Here is a 23,246-nt window from a genome sequence, read left to right as displayed (position 1 = left end):
TAGAGGTAGAGGAGTTAAATCGGTGTTTTTCCAAAGTGTTCTCTTCTGTGAACTGACCTTTTACTTAGTTGTTTTTTTCTGTCTTGTGTAAATTTAAGTTTCGCAGCTGTGGAGGAATTCATGTGGTCTTCCATTGAGAAGAGGAGTTGAGAGAAGACTGAAGAAATCGAAAACCAACGTAAGTAGACGACGTAGGTTTGTTTTTTTTGCTGTAAAGGCGTTTCAGTTTGTTGCTTTCTTTGCGAAGAAGAACTAAAACTGTCTTCTACAGTTCAACTCGACTTCTTCTCTTCGCTATAGAAGGAGATGAATCCTTATTTAGAGGAAACAGTAAATTATATAGTTTTGGATATGTTTTTTTTTGTAAGAATTTGAGTTTATCTCAAATCGAAGTAAATAGGTGTAATGATTAGAACCATAATCTTGTGAAAGTTACCCACATAACAGATAAAAACCCCTATATATTTTTTAAATCTTCTTCGTAAAATCTAATTGTTAGGCATTCTTGGTTTATAAATGAAATTGTTAATAGAAAAATATGATTTTCAATGTCCTATTTCAGGTAAACGTAAATGTATGCTTATGAAACCGATGAATAAGAATGAGAATTCCGCAGAAACGCGGCGCACCTTTCGGCCAACCTATGTCTTGTAAAACGGCTCCGTGAGCGCGCTGTGGCCTACAAAAAGGTCTTCGATTAAAATTCCAATCGTTTTCATGTTGACAATACGTTTTCAATTAAAAACACATATTTAAGATGAATGATTCAATTAGGCATAAATAATTAAGACTTTAAATCTTCTTATTGGAGTTAAGGTTATGTAATGATACATTTTTGTTATCAAAATATAGCTATTACCTTTCTTTTAATAAACGTGTTTTATACGCATCCATAAACCGTAATTGCAAACTGCTTACTTCATTATGTTACGTAACAAGCTTAGATATTAAATCTTCTTATGACAGAAAATCTTATCCGATTAAAATTCCTATGTATCTATAATTTCTCTTTTCATATCTCATACTATTTCTTCTAAATATGGTGAGCCCGTTGTGTATAAAATGATTTATTCTTGGTGGTTGGTATTCAGCCATATAGCGTAACCTTTTCCGGTTGCTTGAATTCAAACGGAACTGGCGTGCAAATTGAATTAAATATAAAGTAACCCAGAAAATATTAAAAAGAAGGACCCGACGCTGTAATAAAACTGCTTAACGTGAGAATTTCAAAAAGAATTTTGAACCAGGTGGTGGTAATTAGCTCCAAAATAAAATTCTTTTGAAAAACCTTGAAGAATAGCACCATTTGGAGATTTTAGAGTCTGTGCAGGTAGATGAGAATGCAACCGGAACAACAAAACATCTTTAGAGGGCACGAAATGGTGCTTCTTTTCCTTTTTTCTTAAGAATTATTTCATTTCTTTTTTGGTGAAATTTTTTATGAATTGCGTAATATCTAAAAAAAAAATAGTGAATTAGTCAACTTATTCTCTGTTTATCAGATGCAATTGACTGCATTCTTCGAATAGTCGAATGCAACTAGACAAGGACATCGACTTTACCAAACCAGCACTTACTGAGAGTGGGCTTCGGGCGTTTGTATAACTCGGAAACGATTGTGTGATTTATCAAGGAAAATATTTCTCATTCTTTATTAATTAAATATGAATTATTTTTTAAGTAAAAAAATCTTGATTAATTTCAATAAATATTCTGTGTAATTAGAATAAGTATTGTGAATTCATCTGAGAAAAATTCTAACGAAACCCGTGTGTTGTTTATAACGAGCATGCCACAATTCCACGTGAAAATTACTAAATAATTACTTTATTCGAAACAAAAATTTATGCTGTGTCGTTAGACCGGTTTTAAAAATAAAAATATCCTTGATTTTTGAGAAAATTCTCCACTCACTTTAATTATTTATTATCACAAAAATTTAAAATAGAATTTATTAGGTGCTAATACTTGATTGGGTTAGATTGATATCTTCAATTCTCTCAGATATCTTTTTCTTCACTTGAATATGTTTGAATTTGCTTGTTTGTTATCAACATTCAACACCATTTCATTCTGACCTTAGCTAAAGAATTTAGACTTATCTTCCAAAAGAAACCTGAACTAGAGGATAATTATGTCAGAACTTGTATTTAATATATTAATATTTACCCTTAGAAATCATGTTTATATATGACTTTTCCAAGGCTTGAAATGGTACTTAACTTTACAAATTACACACTACTTACTACATACTAAGAGCATACAAATTAAGTAATGCAGGATGGGAATGGCCTTCTATAAGCAACAATCGTAACTATTAGAAATGAATAAGAAATGCTCAGAAAAACAACACTTATAAAATTTGATAACTTCAATTAAGACACAAACTTTCTAGCGTGTTAAATTAACCCTCCTTTTGCTGTTTGCAGTATTGCTCGTTATCAGTTTGTACTTGTGCTAGAACATACGGCTAAACCCGAATGACTCTAGCTCTAAATTTAGGGTTAATTCTAGTGCTAGTAGTAGTTTTAGTTGTTATTCAGTGTTATATTTAATATTTTTATTATAGTAAATCTAGAACTTACACTAGACCTAGAACTAGAAACACGTGCGTCTCAAGAGACATGGGGGGTTTGGCCTGTACTAGGATCAGCTTCCACTCTCTTCTATCTCGTGTCTGGAATTTCAGTTTCTAACTCCCAGCATTTTTAGACTTTCTTTCACTAGGTCCTTATATCTGCTTCTAGATCTGTCTCGCTTGCGGGTTCCAAAAACTGTTTGGCCGAACATTTGCTTTCTAGATGGCCGAGTTACCTTAACCTATTAATTTTGCAGCCCAACAAGTTTACGTCATTTTTGTCGTGTCCATGTTTCTGGCGCATACGTAAAGACTGGTCTTATAAGCGTTTTGTATATAAGTACCTTAGTTTTGTCGATTACTTCGCCTGACATTAACAGTTTTCTCATTCTAAAGTCAGCTCTATTAGCTATATACAGTATTCTCCTTATTTCTGTAACCATCATAGAAACATAGTCTTATAGGTGACCATAACTATAATTAGTGGGCAGTAAGTAAGCCGAGATTTATAAACAGTTTGGACACAAAAGCGTTTATATTATAAATTTTCCTGTTTGAGCATCAACTACATTCAAGGCACGATTATTTAACTAAGCAGGATTAACTTAGCTTATAGAAGATAATGTTGCACATAATTTCGCTTCCATTGAATGCCCTAGAAAATTGAACGCCACCAAATTTAAATCAAATGGAGTTATTTAAAGTTTTATTTGCTAAAATATAATTTAGATTATTCTCCTCTAACTTGTTTTCTAAGAAATACATATACACAATAATATAAATAAACATTTACAATCCATTTTAAACACAATACTAACGTCTTATTCGGATCTTAAGAGAAATGTTTTGAAAAAATTTCCATTTTACATCTCCGTCTACCAGATACAATACTCCGAGCATAATTTCTGTTTTATTCTCCGCCTTGTTGCTATTCAAAGCAACAGTTGTGGCGCATTTCTTCCAGCATGGTAATGTAGACTAATACCTTACGATACCGTTCTTAAGCCCCACTTTGCTTCAAAAAATCCAACCTGACATAGTGACCGCTATCAAAATCATTAACACCAATTTTTGTGCAACTATTTTACACAAAACTATTAAAGGGGAAAATTTAAATGCATTTCCGTGTTGTTCTAAATTGAAAAAAAAAGTCAACTCTTAAAGTTAAAGAATAATATACATCTTTTTTCCTATTCATATATTGCCATTTACTTTCAAGGTTAAGATTATGAAACGACAGTGTGGCTTTGTGCAGAAAACTGTTACGTAAAATAATGAACGGCATTAACTTGAGCCTCAATAAATAGCGTTTCATTTGCAACAACCACGAGTAAGACACGTCGTTTTACTTCTTATTAAAGAAGTTTCTTTTACACGTGTCCAAGTTCGTGCAAAATATAATTATACGTCGTTGTCGTCCAAGCGAAATTCGTGAACCGTTAACTAAATTCAAAAGACGGGCAGTCTTCCCGGTTCTTCTTATATGGACTTTGAATAATTATGCTATGACGGTCTCTGATACTGTTATTTTAAGTCCCAGTTTGAGTTCGACAAGTCTTTATAAACGACGTTCCTCTAACGTGCGTCAATATTATTTCTAAATACCTCAACCTAAAAAAACCGTTTGAAAGTTGTACTTTACATAACACCATAAAAAACAAGAATTGTTTTAGTAATCTAATAGGAGTAATTAATGAACAGTTAGTTGACAGCGTGCTTTAAGAATTAATAATACACTTTTTCCATTTGAGTCAAAGTTAACCGTTCGATTCTTCCTTCCGGTTATTTTTAGTCATCCTTAAATTTAACTTTAACTATATAAGTCGCCAAGCATTGCGGCGTGAGAAAAACGACAACTTTGGAAGTTGATAGTTATTATTCCATGTGAAAACGGACGAACAATATCCTATTAAAGTCTTTTTCCATTTAGCGCATCCTCGCAACCGGCTATTTAAGGTTTAATGAGAAATTTTAGTTGCGTAAAAACGAAATTTAAAGTTCAATTTAAAAATTGTTTGGTTTTTATGACGGCGAAATAGATTTTTTTTGCGGTTTATAGAATGATTCATAAAAGTCGTTTCTATTAATAGAAATCAATTTAATTTTTGATTTGATGATCTGGTACTTTAATAATTAAGTAATAAAAATCTAGATCACTTCCTTATTAGGTTATAATTATGATTAATTTTTTTTGTTGTTAAAAAAATAGCCACCTGCACAATTAGGGCAAAGATTTTTGTTCGATAAGTTGTTACATAAGCTTTTCACGTTATGAAATCCCGAAACAATGTGCCATTAGAATGTGGGAAAGATTCAAATTTTCACTGGATTGTTTACAGTATTCGCCCATTCGTAGCAATTTAGCGCGTTACTCTCTCTTGACCAAACATTTCGACAACAAATAGAAACACTTTTTTAAACTATACAATACACTCCCGTAGACTATCAGTCCGTATAATTTAAATTTCTAATTTTGCATTAACGTCATTTTTTATTGGCTAGCTGTTTCAAAAAATCTAGAACTAGAAGGCTTAGTACTAGATTAGTGAGTTAAAATATATAGTATCTAGTGTTAGTTCTAATGCTAGTGTTAGCTCTAGTTTTAGTCGTTGTTTAGCGGTAGATTTTTGTATATTTTTATTGAAGTAAAACTAGAACTAACTCTAGACCTAGAATTAACATCATGCTGGTTAAGAAATGCAAGGCTAAACCCGAATGATTCTAGTTCTAGGTCTAGTGTTGTTATTCAGCACTAGATTTTTATGTGTTTTTATTGAACTAAAACTAGAACGAACACTAAACCTAGAACTAGAAACATTCTGGTTTAGCCGCACCGCATGTGACAGTGTAAATGGGTTTTACTAGAAGGTTAAGATTACAATGTATTTATTTAATTTTTAATTTTCATTTTGATCAAATTTGCAATTTATATTTAATTCAATTTCTTGACCTAACATCTTGAGGTTGTCGTCTTGAAACTCGACAGAAGAGAAAATACGCTGTCGTAGATATCTAAAAGTGGGTCACGATATTGAGCAAGCTGATCTTACAGCGTTCCATTATAATAAAGGTTCTAAAAGTGAGTTTAAAATTATAATACCTTTTTTTATTGTTTACAGGGCCATGCTAATTAGGTTAAGAGTGGCCGAATTGGTCACCATATTTATGTTAAGTAATCTAAGGATATCATCATCTCAGGTATGTAACTTTTATATTTTTAAAGAAACAATACGTTGTCCATTTCTGGTCTATTTCACGTATTCGAATTTCACGCCGTCGGATACGGCGCAAATTTCACACTTAATTAATATGCGCTCTTTCACCTTGTTACAGGAAACGCCGAGCTTATTTAGCTGTCCAAACGGTAAGTCCAAGGCTGCAATTTCTTCGCTTCCATTCAGATAGATAACTTTAGAAGGAGGAGGCCAATACAAAATCAACGTTCCGCTTGCTTTCTTCGATTGGGCTCCTTCTGGATGTTACCTGAGGCCGCTCCTAAATACCTCCGCAGTTATCGCATTCCGTAAAAAGATTCTCGGTTTTCTTCTCTTTCTTATTTCTCCTTATAGTCTTCCTTATAGTCAATTAAAAATCTTTATGCAATCGCAGAAACTGGTTAATGGGTCGCCGTTGTGTTGCGCATCCGATATGGAAGCCATTATGCGATCGCGATGCACCGTTACCAGAGTACGGTTAAGAAAAGAAGAAGTTCTTTAGTAGTAAAGAGATTGATTTTGTTCTTTTTCTATTTCTTAGTAGAACCTAGAAGTAGTCTTTATAGAGATGGCATATTCTGCGAGCGTGGAGTGAAAGTTTCCTGAGCACCGTGGATATTTGACCTTTTAAATACGTAAAGTTGAAGTATAAAAAGAAAAAAATGACGCGAATTCGGTGACTAATCGAGCGAAAATTTATCTCGTCAAGGTCATTATTGTCTTAATCGTCAAGATATTCTTTTTTCAAAGTAGGAAATCAGTTACGTAGGTCTTAAAACTTGAAGAGGTCGTTCCCTTGACATTTTTCCATAAACACCATCGTGGGCACAATCAATTTCAGCATTAATTTGTTTAATTAAGGGTACTGTTGATTGCAATAGAATTAATTGTTTAGACGTGGAGAAATGGTCGCCATCCGTTATTATTATTTGCTATTTGGGCCGCGCTGCTGGAAATGCCGTTGCAAATGTTCTGATGCGTGCTATGATTGATGCGATGATCATTATTGAGGTGAGAGAATCTCAAAACTGTGCAATTGCCGAGAGCACTCTGCACGCTAATGTCCATAAATAGATTATTACCTCATACGTGTTCATAAATGTATTCGATTTCTTTTCTTAATCAATTATGAAATTGTTAAATTTATGATTCACCCGAATTAATCATTCATACCGCGTTAGGATGAATAATTCTTTACATCGAAATAATAAATAACAGAGAAAAGAAAAGAAAGTGTCATAGCAAGGTGTTCTAAGACAGTTCAAGTGCTGAGAAAGGCTTCCATGCGGCCATTACTAGGAGTTACCGTGCACATTCATGCATTTCTTCTGATAATTACTTTGATACACGCGACTGGAAATTATTAAAGAGTGTGTAAAAAGCGCATTAACACCACTCCCCAGTTATAACGTAATGGAAAGAGTAAACAAAAACCATAAATTAGCTTCGAGAACAAACGATATGAATAACTGTAACTGGAGTTGCTGTTGAAAATTTTTAATGTGAGATTGTAGCGTTTTAAATCATATCTAACAACTCATAATTATAAAACTTTAATTTTTTTAAGCTTCTGTAACACATGTTCATGATCACAATAGATGATCGACTCCTCATGATTGCCATATTATCGACTCCTCATTGTGTGTAATGAAAACTTAGACGGATAGTAAGAAAGAAACTGAAGAAAAATGTCAGCAAGCTTTTGCGATCATCTTTGATATTCGAGAGGTTTCCACAAGATAAAGAATGTATTTAGTTCAGCTTCTGGATAGTCTCGTAAGGCATCCTTTATTTGCTCCCAAACAAGTGTTAGTATACAAAGTTGTAATGAGTCAGGATGAACTAATCCATTCAGACACCTTCATAGAGTTTATGTCAGTCCTTAATAACAACCAAAAACTGGTGTGCCTATGTATGGCGGCGACAATTCAAAGGCAACCCCAAATTCTTATTCATTTTTTTATTCAACCTTATTGTTAGTCTCGTAACCAGCAAAAATAAATCTGCTTGTTTACTATACAATAGATATTTATTAGTAGCATAAAAGAGTTTCATCTTGAAGCAAATATGATATGATTAAAGATAACAATAATTTAATTCCTACCATTAATTAATCTCATAACACACCACGAGGAGAAACATGTGAGAATAATCCCCTTATGCAATACATGCTTTTAAATACAAAAACAACACACCTTTATAATATGATAATTTTACGCATTACTTCTATTATTTCATCAGAGTTGAATGTCAAGTTCCAACTAACGTTTTATGTAATAGATAAAGAATTCAAGGAAGTAAACGGGTTATAGAAATATTTTCTTCATAAACTGCATAAATCGAAGACCTACGTAGATTATTATTTTTCTGACCGTGGAATATAGTGAGAATAACAATAAGACCCAGATAGTTGATGATGAGCTACTTCGATGATGTGAGTCACACGATAACTTCGATCTTAAATCTAGTGTTAAACACATCTTAACACTTAAACTCGATGAACAGGCATGCGGTGGAAAGTACGCTGAGCAAGCATGTTAATAGCAACGGTAAAAATACAGGGTCAGGGACATCCTGAGTTAGTACGCGCCAGGACCGAATCTACTAGAATCAACGATGTCAACTTAGAAACCTTGTTTCATGTTACTACTTTCAATAGAATGAAGCTTAATTGTACCACAGGTGGCCACTTTACATAGACACATTAAGATAAATTCCTTTGCGCAACGGTTACAATTCGCTTCTGAGAGCAAGCAATTGTCGCGAAATTGTCGAACGAGGTCGACTGATTACTTCGTTAGTAATTATTGCCGGTGGGAAATTGCTAAATAGAAAATAACCCGAGTTATGGCAACTTTACTTCAACATTTCACGACGTTTTTTATGCACTTTTCAATTACTAGCTATGTTCGCAGCATCATTAGATCATTAGTCTCATTAAGAAGTAGGTTGTTTAAGGTTTTAAGAAATTTTTAATTAATTGTATTTTAGTGAGATTGATTTTAAAATCTTATTGATTATTATATAATTTTCGAATTTATTTCATGGTCCACTTTTACTTTGAACCCGGATCTGCATCACAATTTTTGCATTAAAGTCCATTTTCCACGACCTTCTTCATACCTCTTTATATCTAGATGATCCAGTATTGAAATTCTCTTTTTGTTGCAGGATGGGAACTTAGGGGATTGTACTGTTATAAGTTTTTCAATATTAACCATTCGTGGGAGAAAGCGGCCGATCTCTGCAGACGGTGAGTTATTTATTATTTATAAATAATCTAATTATTTAGAATTCTATATGAAGGAATGATTCAAACTGACAGAAACGAAAAGAAAGTGTACGTATTAAATGAATTTTCTTCGAGGATGACGATGATTGTACCGTTTCTTTTAGTCTTGCCACGTTTACGGTCAGTAACCTCCAAAAAAGAATCCGGGTCAGGACTGACCACGGCTCACCCAAAATGCATTCATAATCAAAATTCAACCTACTCTCTAAATCATTGAATTAAATTTTGTATGATGTAATTGATTTTTTAAAATAATAACGTTAACATAAAAAACTTAGTAGAGAAATTACTTATCCGTAACAAATCGAATGAATCAGACCATAACAATTATATTAAACTACTTTAAAGTTTAATTGATATAATTTTTTAAATTAGGTTAAGTATAAAGTTTAATAAATTTCTATCACAATATATAAACGAGTATTATGATGGACAAGATAACTTTGTCAATCAAAATATTAAATCTCAACAATCCCATTAATTCATACCTGCTTAATGTATGCAATTATTGTAGGAAGTGCGCTTGAAATCCCAGAAAATATTACGTAATAGGAAAAGAATCATTAGATTAGTTCTGCCAAAACCTGCAAAACTTAATCAACTTTCCTTTTAAATTTAAATAATAAATTTCTACTTTAATCATTTTTTGTTATAGATATGGAAGTGATTTGATGGCAGTGGAGTCATACACAGAGAATAATGTAACAGCATCGATAGCAGCACCAACAGTCGGTTTGGAACGGAGAAGTGCAAACCATTATTGGCTGGGCTTGGCATCGTTAGATGACCTAAAAACGAACACTCTAGAGTCGGCAGCGGGTACCCTCGTGTCACAGTACTCCGGTAAGTTTCTCCGGAAAGCGATTATGTTCGAAAATATGCTAATCGAAGCGACTTTATATGCCTGAGGCGACTCATTTCTTTCTTACCACAGATTCAATATTGAGTACTGCTGCATGATTTCACCGCCTTACATTCCATTTCAGTGTTTACTTTTATATTTAAGAATTTAAACCGAACGTTATTATTCACAAAGAAAGTAAGAATTAACTCTTTCAATTAACACACTTAGTGTTGACATAAATATCTTTAATTGTTACTAATAACTTGACCAGAATATTTAGTCAACTTAATTTTAAAATCATGGTGTTTATGTTTAAAAAATTGTTTATGACATCTTGTATTTTTATCAAAAACAGTTTTTCTTAAATTTTCAAAAATTTTGGGTAGGGCAAAATTTCTGATTAACTTATTTTCGATTGCATCATACTCCTCATCACCTCTATAACAGCAAACATAAGAAAAAAACTTAGCCATTTCTTATTCCTTTTAGTTTTATATTTAAGAATTTGAGTCAAACCTTATTTACAAAGAATGTCACTTTATCAATTAACACAACTTAATTAACAACTTTCTTTTCTATTTAGGATTTTGGTCATTGAATCAACCCGATCCAAAATCAGGTGAATGTGTCGACGTAGCACTAACGCGTGATCGACAATCATGGGAATTAACAACTTGCGAAAGTCTTTTACCCTTTATGTGTCGATCAAAAGCTTGCCCCGTTGGTTCCTTCCACTGTTCCAATGGAAACTGTATAAACGAAGCATTCAAATGCGACAAACAAGACGATTGTGGCGATTTCTCCGACGAAATCGATTGCGCATCAAATTGTAACTTTTACATGGCGAGTAGTGGGGATGTAGTCGAAAGCCCTTATTATCCTCAAAAGTACACCCCGCTAACCAATTGCAAATGGACTTTAGAAGGTCCTCAAGGCCACAACATCCTCCTCCAATTTCAAGAATTCGAAACGGAAAAAACTTTTGACACTGTACAAATTTTTGCTGGGGGAAGAACCGAAGATACCTCAGTTAATTTAGCTACGTTATCAGGAAAACAAGATTTAACAAACAGATCTTTTGTATCAGCTTCGAATTTTATGATCGTTAAATTTAGTACTGATGGAAGTGTTGAGAAGAAAGGATTTAGAGCATCTTGGAAAACTGAGCCACAAATTTGTGGGGGTACATTAAGAGCTACACCGCAAGGACAAGTTTTAACATCCCCCGGATACCCTGAACAATATCCGGGAGGGTTAGAATGTCTTTACATCATCCAATCCCAACCAGGAAGAATCATAACTTTAGAAATCGACGATTTAGATTTAGACAACACAAGAGATTACATTTTAATTCGCGATGGAAGTTCACCGAGAGATCAACCGATTGCTCGCTTAACAGGAGACTTAGAAAATAACCCAAGAATTGTGATGTCCACAAATAGCCAGTTATATCTTTATTTCAAAACCAGTCTTGGTGATTCCAAACGAGGATTTAGATTGAGATACGCCCAAGGTTGTAAAGCAATGATTGTCGCTAAAAATGGAACGTTAACATCTCCAGCCTTTGGATTAGCAAATTATCCGAGTAACCAAGAGTGTTTATTTAAAATTAAAAACCCCGGTGGCGGACCTTTATCGTTAAACTTCATCAAATTCGATGTTGATAAATCAGATAACGTTCAAGTTTACGACGGATCAAGCACAAGTGGATTAAAATTACATTCGGGTTCAGGATTTAGCGCTACCTCACTTCCAAAGATTACTTTAACAGCTTCCAGTGGGGAAATGTTGGTGAGATTTACTTCGGATGCGCTTCATAACAGTAAAGGATGGGAGGCGTCATATTCGGCTGATTGTCCAGCCTTAAAACCGGGTTTTGGTGCTTTATCTTCAAGCAGAGACACCGCTTTCAAAACGGTTATAACATTCACGTGTCCAACTGGACAAGAATTTGCTACGGGCCAACATAGAATAACAACTACTTGCCTTCCCGGTGGAAATTGGTCAATCAGTTATATCCCTAACTGCCAAGAAGTTTATTGCGGACCAGTTCCACAAATAGATAACGGTTTCTCCATTGGTTCCACAAACGTTACTTATCGAGGCCAAGCAACTTATCAATGTTACGCGGGATTTGCCTTCCCAACTGGAAAACCAATCGAAAAAATTTCTTGTTTATCCGACGGAAAATGGGAAAAGAAACCGTCATGTTTAGCATCACAATGTAGCACTTTACCAGAAGTACCACACGCAAACGTCACCGTTTTGAACGGTTTAGGAAGAAGTTATGGCACGATTGTTCGATACGAATGCGAACCCGGATATGTACGAAGTGGACATCCGGTTATTTTATGCATGAGTAACGGAACTTGGTCCGGCGATGTCCCATCGTGCACCAAAGCGAAATGCCCGAAATTTCCCGAAATTCAAAACGGATTTATCACGGACACCTCAAGAAATTACTATTTCAAAGACGAAGCTCGCGTTCAATGTTACAAAGGTTACAAACTCATTGGAAGTAACATAATGAGATGTGGCGAAAACCAGATGTTTAACAACCCGCCTAAATGCGATGATATCAACGAATGCGTTACGAGTCAATGTGATTTGGCTTCGACGGAATGCATGAATACTCCTGGATCGTTTTCGTGTAAATGCAGAAAAGGATTTGCACCTAATTTGGAATGTAGACCGGTTGGTGATTTGGGTTTGATCAACGGTGGGATTCCTGATGATTCTATAACGGTTTCGAGTGTGGAAGAGGGTTATCATAAAGGGATGGTACGATTAAATAGTGGGGGTGGTTGGTGTGGGAACTCGCTAGATCCTGGTTCAAATTGGGTATTAATCGACTTGAAAGCACCAACAATCATCAGAGGTTTCAGAACGATGAGTATATCAAGACCGGATGGAACGGTAGCTTTTACATCGGCAGTTAGAATCCAATACACCGATGATTTAACGGATGTCTTCAAAGATTACCGAAATCCTGACGGAACAGCAGTTGAGTTTAGAATTTTAGAACCAACCCTTTCCATTTTGAATTTACCAGTTCCCATTGAAGCGCAATACGTGAAATTTAAGCTACAAGATTTCGTGGGATCTCCTTGTCTTAAACTGGAAGTAATGGGATGTACAAGATTGGAATGTGCTGATATTAACGAGTGCGCAATTGATGATGGGGGTTGTGAACAAAAGTGTATAAATAGCCCCGGGGATTATTCTTGTGGATGTACCGTTGGATACGAGTTATACACAAAGAATGGAACTGCTGGGTTTAACATCGAAAAAAGCGAAAACGGAGTCCGCGACGGAGATACTTACCAAATTAATAAAACTTGCGTCCCAGTTATGTGCCCAACACTTAATCCCCCCGAAAACGGCATCATCATATCAACGAAAGAAAAATTCCATTTTGGAAATATTGTACGGTTCCAATGTAATTTTGGATATGTTATGGCTGGATCTTCAGCTTTAATTTGTACAAGCACCGGGGCTTGGAATGGAACAGTTCCAACATGCCAATACGCTAATTGTGTTTCACTTCCTGATGATAAAGGAGAAGGACTTAAAGTACTTCGGGCTGATGATACAAGCGTTTTAGTTCCGTTCCGTGAAAATGTAACTTTAAATTGTGGCCTCAATGGAAGAGATCTAAGAAAAACTTCAACATCTAGTTTTAGACAATGCGTTTATGACCCAAAACCTGGTCTACCCGATTATTGGCTAAGTGGTTCAAAACCGGCCTGTCCAAAATCAAACTGTGGGAAACCTCCACCAACACCCGGGGCGGTTTACGGAGACTTCGTCGACACAAAATATCAATCCTCTTTCTTTTTCGGTTGTCAAAACACCTTTAAAATGGCTGGGCAAAGTAGTAAACACGATAACGTCGTTAGATGCCAAGCAAATGGAGTTTGGGATTTCGGCGATTTACGATGTGAAGGTCCCGTTTGTGAAGACCCGGGAAGACCTAGCGATGGATATCAATTAGCTAGAAGTTACGAACAAGGTTCTGAAGTTAGTTTTAATTGCAATCGGCCCGGTTATATCTTAATCAACCCAAGACCAATAACCTGCGTTCGAGAACCCGAATGTAAAGTCGTTAGACCATTAGGATTAGCATCCGGCTTAATTCCCGATTCTGCCATTAATGCGACCACACAACGACCGAACTACGAAGCTAAAAATGTTAGATTAAACTCCGTAACCGGTTGGTGTGGCAAACAAGAAGCTTTTACTTACGTAAGTGTGGATTTAGGAAAAGTTTATAGAGTAAAAGCTATCTTGGTGAAAGGAGTAGTAACTAATGATATCGTTGGAAGACCAACTGAAATTCGCTTCTTCTATAAACAAGCCGAACATGAAAACTACGTCGTTTATTTCCCAAATTTTAATTTGACGATGCGAGATCCCGGAAATTACGGCGAATTAGCGATGATCTCCTTGCCAAAATACGTCCAAGCAAGATTTGTTATCTTAGGAATTGTAAGTTATATGGATAACCCTTGCTTAAAATTCGAATTAATGGGGTGTGACGAACCAGAAGAAGAACCACTTTTGGGGTACGATTACGGATATTCTCCATGCGTCGATAACGAAACACCAGTATTCCAAAATTGTCCCCAACAACCAATTGTTGTTGAAAAAGACGCAAACGGGGGGCTTCTCCCCGTTAATTTCACCGAACCAACAGCCGTAGATAACTCTGGGAGCATCGCCCGATTAGAAGTAAAACCACAACACTTCAAAACACCTGCTTATATCTTTGAAGACACCGTTGTTAAATATGTCGCGTTTGATTACGATGGAAACGTTGCAATTTGCGAAATTAACATCACCGTACCAGATAACACCCCCCCAAAATTAAGTTGCCCGCAAAGTTACGTCATCGAATTAGTTGATCGCCAAGATAGTTACGTAGTAAACTTCAACGAAACTCGTCGAAGAATTAACGCAACCGATGCTTCAGGAGAAGTCTTCGTTACTTTTACTCCGGATAGAGCGTCAATTCAAATCGGGGGATACGAAAATGTAACAGTAACTGCAGCAGATAAATACGGAAATAAAGCGCATTGTCACTTCCAAGTTTCAGTCCAAGCAACGAGATGTGTTGACTGGGAATTAGAAGCACCGGTAAATGGGGCGAAAACTTGTAGCGCAACGGATCGTGGTCTTCAATGCGTCGCCAGTTGTAACCCCGGGTATCGATTCACCGATGGAGAACCAGTTAAAACATTCTCTTGTGATCCAAAAACAACTTGGAAACCAACTTCCGTTGTACCAGATTGTGTCTCTGAGGATACTCAACAAGCTGCTTATCACGTTGTGCCAACAATTAAATATCGGGCAAATGGGGCTGTGCCACAAAGTTGTATGAAACAGTACATGGATTTACTTGGGCAATATTATCAAGATATGAATAAGATATTAACGCAACGTTGTTCTGCGGTTAATGTAAACATGAATGTATCTATCATCAAAGGAGTCCCGACGTTAGTTGAAGAGAATGTGGTTAAAATCGATTATATCCTTGCTGTGATACCCGCAGTGAGACAACCTCAACTTTATGAACTTTGCGGATCAACACTTAATTTAATTTTTGATCTCTCCGTGCCATATGCAAGCGCAGCAATTGATATTCTTCTAAACATTCAATCGATTTCTAATCAATGCCCACCTCTTAAGGCTCTTTCTTCAAATATCACCAGAGGATTCACTTGCAGTGTTGGAGAAGTTCTTAATATGGATACAAATGATGTTCCACGTTGTTGTAAGTAATTAATTAATTAATTAATATTGTGTGGTTTAAATTTGTTTTTTTTTTTTCGTTTTAGTGCATTGTCCTGCAGGAACCTTTGCTGGGGAAAAACAAAAAGAATGTAGTTATTGCCCACATGGATTTTATCAAAATTTAGATCGACAAGGATCTTGTATGCGGTGCCCAACTGGTACTTACACTAAAGAAGAAGGTTCGAAGAGCATCAACGACTGTATTCCTGTTTGTGGTTATGGAACTTATTCCCCAACTGGTCTCGTACCTTGCTTGGAATGTCCAAGAAATAGTTACACTGGTGACCCACCGACCAGCGGATTTAAAGAATGTCAAGCTTGCCCCGCAAATACTTTTACTTATCAACCCGCAGCGCCAGGAAAAGATTATTGTCGCCCGAGATGTAACCCCGGGTTTTATTCCCCAACCGGATTAGCTCCTTGTTCTGCTTGCCCGCGAGATTTCTACCAACCAAAAACCGGCCAAACCACCTGCATGGAATGCTCATCAAATATGCGAACAGAAAATTCAGCTTCAACCGGAAGAGAAGCGTGCCAATCAGTGCAATGTACTGAAGGGGCTTGCCAACACGGAGGTCTTTGCGTACCAATGGGGCACGGAATTCAATGTTTCTGTCCAGCTGGATTTTCAGGGCGACGTTGCGAAATTGATATCGATGAATGTTCCTCACAACCGTGTTATAACGGAGGAACTTGTATTGATCAACCCCAAGGATATAAATGTCAATGTCCACCCGGTTATTCCGGAATAAACTGCCAAGATGAACGATCTGATTGTGGAAATAACACTTGCCCCGAACGAGCGATGTGCAAAGATGAACCCGGATACAACAATTACACATGCTTATGCAGATCTGGATACACCGGAGACGATTGTGATATCACAATTGATCCTTGTTCAGCCAACGGAAATCCTTGCAGTAACGGCGCAACTTGCATGGCTTTACAACAAGGACGATTCATGTGCCAATGTCTCCCAGGTTGGGAAGGTCAAATTTGCGAAATCAATACCAACGATTGCGCCGAAAACCCTTGTTTACTAAACGCAAATTGTACAGATCTCGTAGCAGATTTTAGTTGTTCATGCCCGCCAGGATTTAAAGGAAAACGCTGCCAAGAAAAAATCGATTTATGCGCCAAAATCCCATGCAAAAACGGCGTTTGCGTCGACAAACTCTTCTATCACCAATGCGTCTGTCAACCCGGTTGGACTGGAGAAGCTTGCGAATCCAACATCAACGACTGCATGAGTAACCCTTGCGAACACAGCGGCCAATGCATTGATTTAATCGACGATTACACTTGCACCTGCGAACCTGGATTCACCGGAAAGAGATGTCAACATCAAATCGATTTTTGCGCTTCGAAACCGTGCCAGAACGGTGCAAGTTGCATGAATCAAGTGGAAGGATTTACTTGTAAGTGCAGACCGGGTTTTGTCGGACTACAATGCGAAGCAGAAATTGATGAGTGTCTAAGTGATCCTTGCAATTCCGCCGGAACGGAAAGATGTGTTGATTTGGATAATAAATTTTTGTGTATGTGCCGTGAAGGTTACTCTGGGGTTTATTGCGAAGAAAATATCGATGATTGCGTCTCAGAACCTTGCTTAAATGGGGGTACTTGCCGAGATAACGTTGGAGGATATCAATGTATTTGCCCTCCTGGTTGGAGCGGAGTTAATTGCCAATATGATATTGGAACATGCCAAAGTACACCGTGTCAAAATGATGCAAGATGTATTAATTTATTCCAAGATTTCTTTTGTGTGTAAGTTTGTGTATATTTAAATTTTTTAATTTACCATGATATAATTATCTATATCATTCGTTAAAACCTATATTATAATATAATTTTATTTGATAGATGTCCATCTGGAACGGACGGAAAACGTTGCGAAATTGCACCTCAACGCTGCCTTGGAAATCCTTGTATGCACAGTGGGAAATGCCATGATTTCGGATCGGGTCTAAACTGTTCTTGCGCGAATAGTTTCACTGGAATTGGGTGTCAATACGAATACGATGCGTGTCAATCAGGTGATTGCAAGAATGGGGCAACTTGTTTAAATCACGGAAATGGATTCCAATGTGTTTGTCCTTCGGGATATACAGGAAGATTTTGCGATGAAGATATCGTTGATTGCAAAGAAAACTCTTGCCCACCGAGCGCAACTTGTATTGATTTAACCGGAAAATTTTATTGCCAGTGTCCTTTTAATTTAACTGGAGAGGATTGTAGGAAAAGTATGATTTCTAGTTTTAATTAATTCCACTTAATTAATGCAATTAATTTTTTTTATAGCAATTTCAGTGGATTATGATTTGTACTTTAGTGATTCATCGAGAAGCTCAGCTTCTCAAGTTATTCCTTTCTACACCGGATCACCTTCAAGTCTTACAATCGCGATGTGGGTCCAATTTATTGAGAAAGATGAGAGTGGAATCTTTTTCACTTTATATGCAGTCTCGTAAGATTAATGATCGAATTCAGTTTTATTTATAATTATTCTCATACAAATTTAGGTCTAAACACGTCGCTAATGACCGAAAAGTTTTGATACAAGCAAATTCAAACGGAATCCAAGTTTCGCTTTTCCCCGATATCCAAGATGTTTATCTCAGTTATAGAGATTACACCACCATAAACGACGCTCAATGGCACCACATCGCAATCGTTTGGGATGGAGAAAACGGCGGGGAATTAAAGTTAATAACCGAAGGATTAATCGCGAGTAAAGTGGAGGGTTATGGTGGAGGAAGAAAGTTATCAGAATAGTAATTAATCCATTTTAGATATTTGAGATTTTTTACATTAACTTTTTAATACTTTTCAGTGGTTGGGTAACTTTGGGTAAACCAAGATCGGGAAATCCAAAAGCATACACGGAATCTGGTTTTCAAGGGCATTTAACAAAGGTGCAAATTTGGGGTCGCGCTTTGGATGTTACATCAGAAATTCAAAAGCAAGTGCGCGATTGTAAAACGGAACCGGTTCTTTACCGAGGTTTGGTATTAACTTGGGCTGGATATGAAGACACCGCCGGAGGCGTTGAAAGGATTGTGCCATCGGTTTGTGGGCAAAGAAAATGTCCATCTGGATACGTCGGACCTCGCTGTCAAGAACTGCAAGTTGATAAAATACCACCTCGCGTTGAATATTGCCCAGGGGATCTTTGGGTTATTGCCAGAAATGGATCTGCGATTGTTAGCTGGGATGAGCCTCATTTTAGTGATAACGTTAAAATCGAAAAAATACAAGAAAGTAATGGACATCGTCCGGGGCAAACCCTGTTATGGGGGGTTTATCAAATCGCTTATGTTGCGTATGACGCAGTGGGAAACACGGCGACTTGCACGTTTAAAATCTCGGTTTTATCCGAATTTTGTCCGGAATTACCAGAACCTATAGGTGGGGTCCAAACTTGTAAAGATTGGGGCGCGGGGGGTCAATTCAAAGTTTGCGAAATTTCTTGCAACCCCGGATTAAGTTTTTCACAAGAAGTTCCTAAATTCTATACTTGCGGAGCTGAAGGATTTTGGCGACCAACACAAAATCCTAGTTTACCCATGATTTATCCGGCTTGCTCACCAGCAAGACCAGCTCAAAGGGTATTTAGAATCTCAATGCTTTTCCCGACATCTGTGCTTTGTAACGAAGCCGGTCAAGGAGTTCTTCGACAAAGAGTAAAGAACGCGGTTAATGCCTTGAATAGGGATTGGAACTTCTGCTCATTTTCCGTCGAAGGAACAAGGGAGTGCGAAAAACTTGATATTGGAGTTAAATGTGAACACAAAGTGAATCGGATTACGAGAGAAGCGAAAGAAGAAGATGAAAGAGAAATTTATGTTTTAGATGCTGAGGTTCCAATTAAATCGTAAGTTAATTTTTTTATCGATTAATCTTTATCTGTTATGATTAATTTTTTCAACACTCATTTAAGTGTTTACACAAATTCGTTTTAAGCATGAAACCTGTAGTTTGTAGATTTCTATAGAATTTTTGTGTAGTTCTTTAGCACCTAGCATGTTTTTTTTGTTGTAATTCTTGTAGCAAAACCAGGCAAGGACGACAACAATCTGGTGACACCTACGATATTGAAATATCTTTCCCAGCAGTCAAGTAAGCACTATTAGTCTTTTTATGTTCTAACCCTTAACTATTTAGAGTTATTTTCGTTTTCCTTCGTTTAATCTTTGCACTTCATTTTTTAAAAAAAGAACATCTAAAGACGAAAAATCTTACTAATTAATTTCTTATAACAGCGATCCCGTAATAAACTCCAACACAAATGAACGCTCAATCGTAAAGGATCTCCTTGAAAAATTGATTTTGGAGGAAGCTCAATTTGACGTCCACGATATTTTACCGAACACAGTTCCAGATCCGTCTTCTCTCATCCTCGATTCAGATTACGCGTGTCCTGTTGGACAAGTTGTTATGGCCCCTGATTGTGGTAAGATTAACCAAGATTCCAAATCAAAAAAAATCTTAATCAATCTTATTTATTGTTTTAGTACCATGCGCACAAGGAAGTTACTACGAAAAAGAAACAAAGAAATGTATTTTATGCCCAATGGGTTCCTATCAAAGCGAAACCGGTCAAACTCAATGCATGTCGTGCCCTGTTATCGCTGGAAGACAAGGAGTAACAATCGGTCCTGGCGCAAGAAGCGCCGCGGATTGCAAAGAACGATGCCCAGCTGGGAAATATTACGACCACGACGCTGGTTTATGCAGGAGTTGCGGTTACGGATTCTATCAACCCGATGAGGGACAATTCTCCTGCAAAATCTGCGGATTAGGAAAAACGACGAGAACTAACGAAGCAACTTCCGTTAAAGAATGCAGAGATGAATGTGGAAGTGGAATGCAGTTGGCGGTTGATGGAAAATGCGAACCTTGCCCAAGAGGAACTTATCGCATGCAAGGAATACAAGCATCCTGCTTACCATGCCCCTTAGGAAGAACAACCCCAAAAGTCGGCGGGGTTAGCATCGAAGAATGCTCATTGCCAGTTTGTACACCCGGAACATACCTAAACGGGACCTTAAACAGTTGCGAAGAATGTAAAAAAGGATGGTACCAACCCGAATCTCAACAAACAACTTGCTTACCGTGCCCACCAAACACAAGCACGAAAGGGCCGGGCGCTATAAACGCGGCGGAATGCACGAATCCTTGTGAAATGATGGGTTCTAACATGCATTGTGACCCCAACGCTTATTGTTTATTGATACCGGAAACCAGCGACTTCAAATGTGAATGTAAACCGGGATTTAACGGAACCGGAAAAGTTTGTATCGACGTTTGTGATGGTTACTGCGAAAACGATGGTCATTGTGTTAAAGACGTTCGAGGACTCCCCACTTGTAGATGCATCGGAAGTTTCACCGGAAAACATTGCGCCGAAAAATCCGAATTTGCCTACATCGCGGGTGGTATCGCAGCTTCAGTTATATTAATCATTTTCATCGTGCTTTTAATATGGATGATTTGCGCGCGAGCGAATCGTAGGAGAGAACCAAAGAAATTATTAACACCCGCAACTGACCAAAACGGATCGCAAGTTAATTTCTATTATGGAGCACCTCCATACGCCGAAAGTATAGCGCCTAGCCATCATTCGACTTATGCCCATTATTACGATGACGAAGAGGACGGTTGGGAAATGCCCAATTTTTACAACGAAACGTATATGAAAGAAAGTTTACATAATGGGATGAATGGGAAAATGAATAGTTTAGCCAGATCGAATGCGAGTATTTATGGTACTAAAGATGATTTATATGATCGATTGAAAAGGCATGCGTATCCAGGAAAAAAAGGTAAATATTAATCAATTAATTTAATTAAATTTAATTTCTTTTTTGTTTAGATAAAAGTGATAGCGACAGCGAAGCTGGTCAATAAGACTTGGTTCAATTCTGGTCAAAACTAAAATACGCTCAATCAGCATAACCATCATTTAAAAAAAATATATAAAAAATAGTGTTTAGTGAACAAACTATTTTTTTTAAATAACAGTGACTTAAGAAACATTGACTCTTTTTATGTATATTGTTGATATTTATGAAGATTAGATTTTTTGAGTGGTGGAGACGTTTTTTCTTTTAAATTAAGAATGAAAAACATAACCAATGATGTTTTATAACTACACCGTTTTGTTTATATTTTTTTATATTATAAATAAAAAATTTCACAAATTATTTATATTCACCTTTAAATAAATTTAAGCAAATCCGATTTTTTTATAAATATACAAATGTACTTATTATATTAACGTTATTTTGTTAATACTGTATCATTTTCTATTAAACTTTTAGTCATGTTCGCGTAAAATTATTTTACTTCTTTATATTTTAGTCATAGATGTAATTAAAACTTGTGTAATTTAAATAAATATTTGTATTTAGGTGCGTGTGTGATTGAAGTGTTCAACAAAAATTGAGTGAATAAAAAATAGTAATAATTTCACAATGTTTACTTCATAAAATACCACATTTATTTTATATGACAAAATTTATTTACCACTATTAAATCTACACAAAGTTTTTGAATTTGTATTTTTATAAATGACTCTTTCAGTAATCAATTTATTATCTATATTTGCTCTAACTACGGATGTTGGTATAAAACATGTCTTTTTCGCGTCATTTTTAAACTTTTTAGGGAAAGTCTTAAAATTATTTGAATCCTTTTGAATTTTATGTGTATCATCAAACTTCCTTTTAAAATTTTCTTTCTGAAACACTGTTTTCCTTTCATTATTATTCTGATACCCAAACCCAACTCGACATAAAACATCTTTAAACCTTTGCATTAATTTCGTTCGAGTTTCCACTACGTTTTCATGTTCAGGACCGTAACAAACGTGAAGTATCCCACCGTAAAATGATCTATTATCTAAAAATCTCTTTGCAATTCTTGCTGATTGTATTCTTTCATATCTTACATGATAACACTCGGTGAAAGCTTCAGTTTTATATTCGTTTGTAATATGTATAGATAGTATTTCCCCGTATTTACGACACAACGCCTTTAATTCGTTGCGTAAATTAATTTGGGGTACTCCGTAAATAAATAAGTGTTGAGACTCATTATTTACCGTGTATGTTTTTACAGCGGTTAATTTTCTTCCTTGACGATAAACTGGTCGGGTTTTACATAATGCACGTTGTTTATGGTGATATTCGTCTTTTAAAAGTTTCGTTTCCATTATTTATTTTGATAACTAAATTTAGGTTAGAATATAACCTCAATTTTTATTTTGACGTTTAGTTGTTGGTAAAGTAGGTAACTTTTAAAAAATTATTTAAATTATTATTTAAAAAATAGTTTTATTATCTTTTTCATTCTCATTTCTTCAAAACATTCTCCGCTTCATATTCCAACTTTCTACAATGTTTTAGCAGTTGGAATAGTGGCGCATTAAACTTTATAAACTTTTCAAATTAGCTTGCAAAAAACCTAAATATCTCTCTAGTACCTTCCTAAAACATATTTATTCCTATTTAATCCTAC

At 36.2% G+C, this 23,246-nt stretch overlaps 2 protein-coding genes across 3 annotated transcripts; one reads left to right on the top strand and one right to left on the bottom strand.

The window, feature by feature from the left end:
- The first annotated feature begins 86 nt into the window (after positions 1-86).
- Positions 87-22,202, top strand: LOC111428409 (sushi, von Willebrand factor type A, EGF and pentraxin domain-containing protein uif). 2 transcript variants are annotated; one of them, XM_023063911.2, is made up of 15 exons: positions 87-178; positions 5,698-5,776; positions 5,912-5,942; positions 8,965-9,046; positions 9,741-9,928; positions 10,513-15,702; positions 15,767-17,492; positions 17,589-17,968; positions 18,027-18,192; positions 18,248-18,499; positions 18,559-19,599; positions 19,776-19,844; positions 19,988-20,178; positions 20,240-21,550; positions 21,601-22,202. In XM_023063911.2, exons 2-15 carry the CDS (start codon positions 5,702-5,704, stop codon positions 21,633-21,635), a joined length of 10,737 nt encoding a protein of 3,578 aa, XP_022919679.2. In that variant the 5' UTR covers positions 87-178; positions 5,698-5,701; the 3' UTR covers positions 21,636-22,202. The 2 variants fall into 2 exon arrangements, with proteins under 2 accessions (XP_022919679.2, XP_022919680.2); XM_023063912.2 differs by lacking the exon at positions 19,776-19,844.
- LOC111428211 (RNA-binding protein 48) lies at positions 22,192-23,024 on the bottom strand. Its single transcript, XM_023063651.2, has one exon. The coding sequence runs from the start codon at positions 22,939-22,941 to the stop codon at positions 22,246-22,248; it is 696 nt and encodes a 231-aa protein (XP_022919419.2). The 5' UTR covers positions 22,942-23,024; the 3' UTR covers positions 22,192-22,245.
- Between the last annotated feature and the right edge of the window lie 222 nt (positions 23,025-23,246).

The sequence above is a fragment of the Onthophagus taurus genome, chromosome 10 (genome assembly GCF_036711975.1).
Source record: "Onthophagus taurus isolate NC chromosome 10, IU_Otau_3.0, whole genome shotgun sequence".
Lineage (NCBI taxonomy): Eukaryota > Metazoa > Arthropoda > Insecta > Coleoptera > Scarabaeidae > Onthophagus > Onthophagus taurus.
Note: the sequence above shows the minus strand (reverse complement) of the source record. Positions and strands in the feature narration are given on the sequence as shown.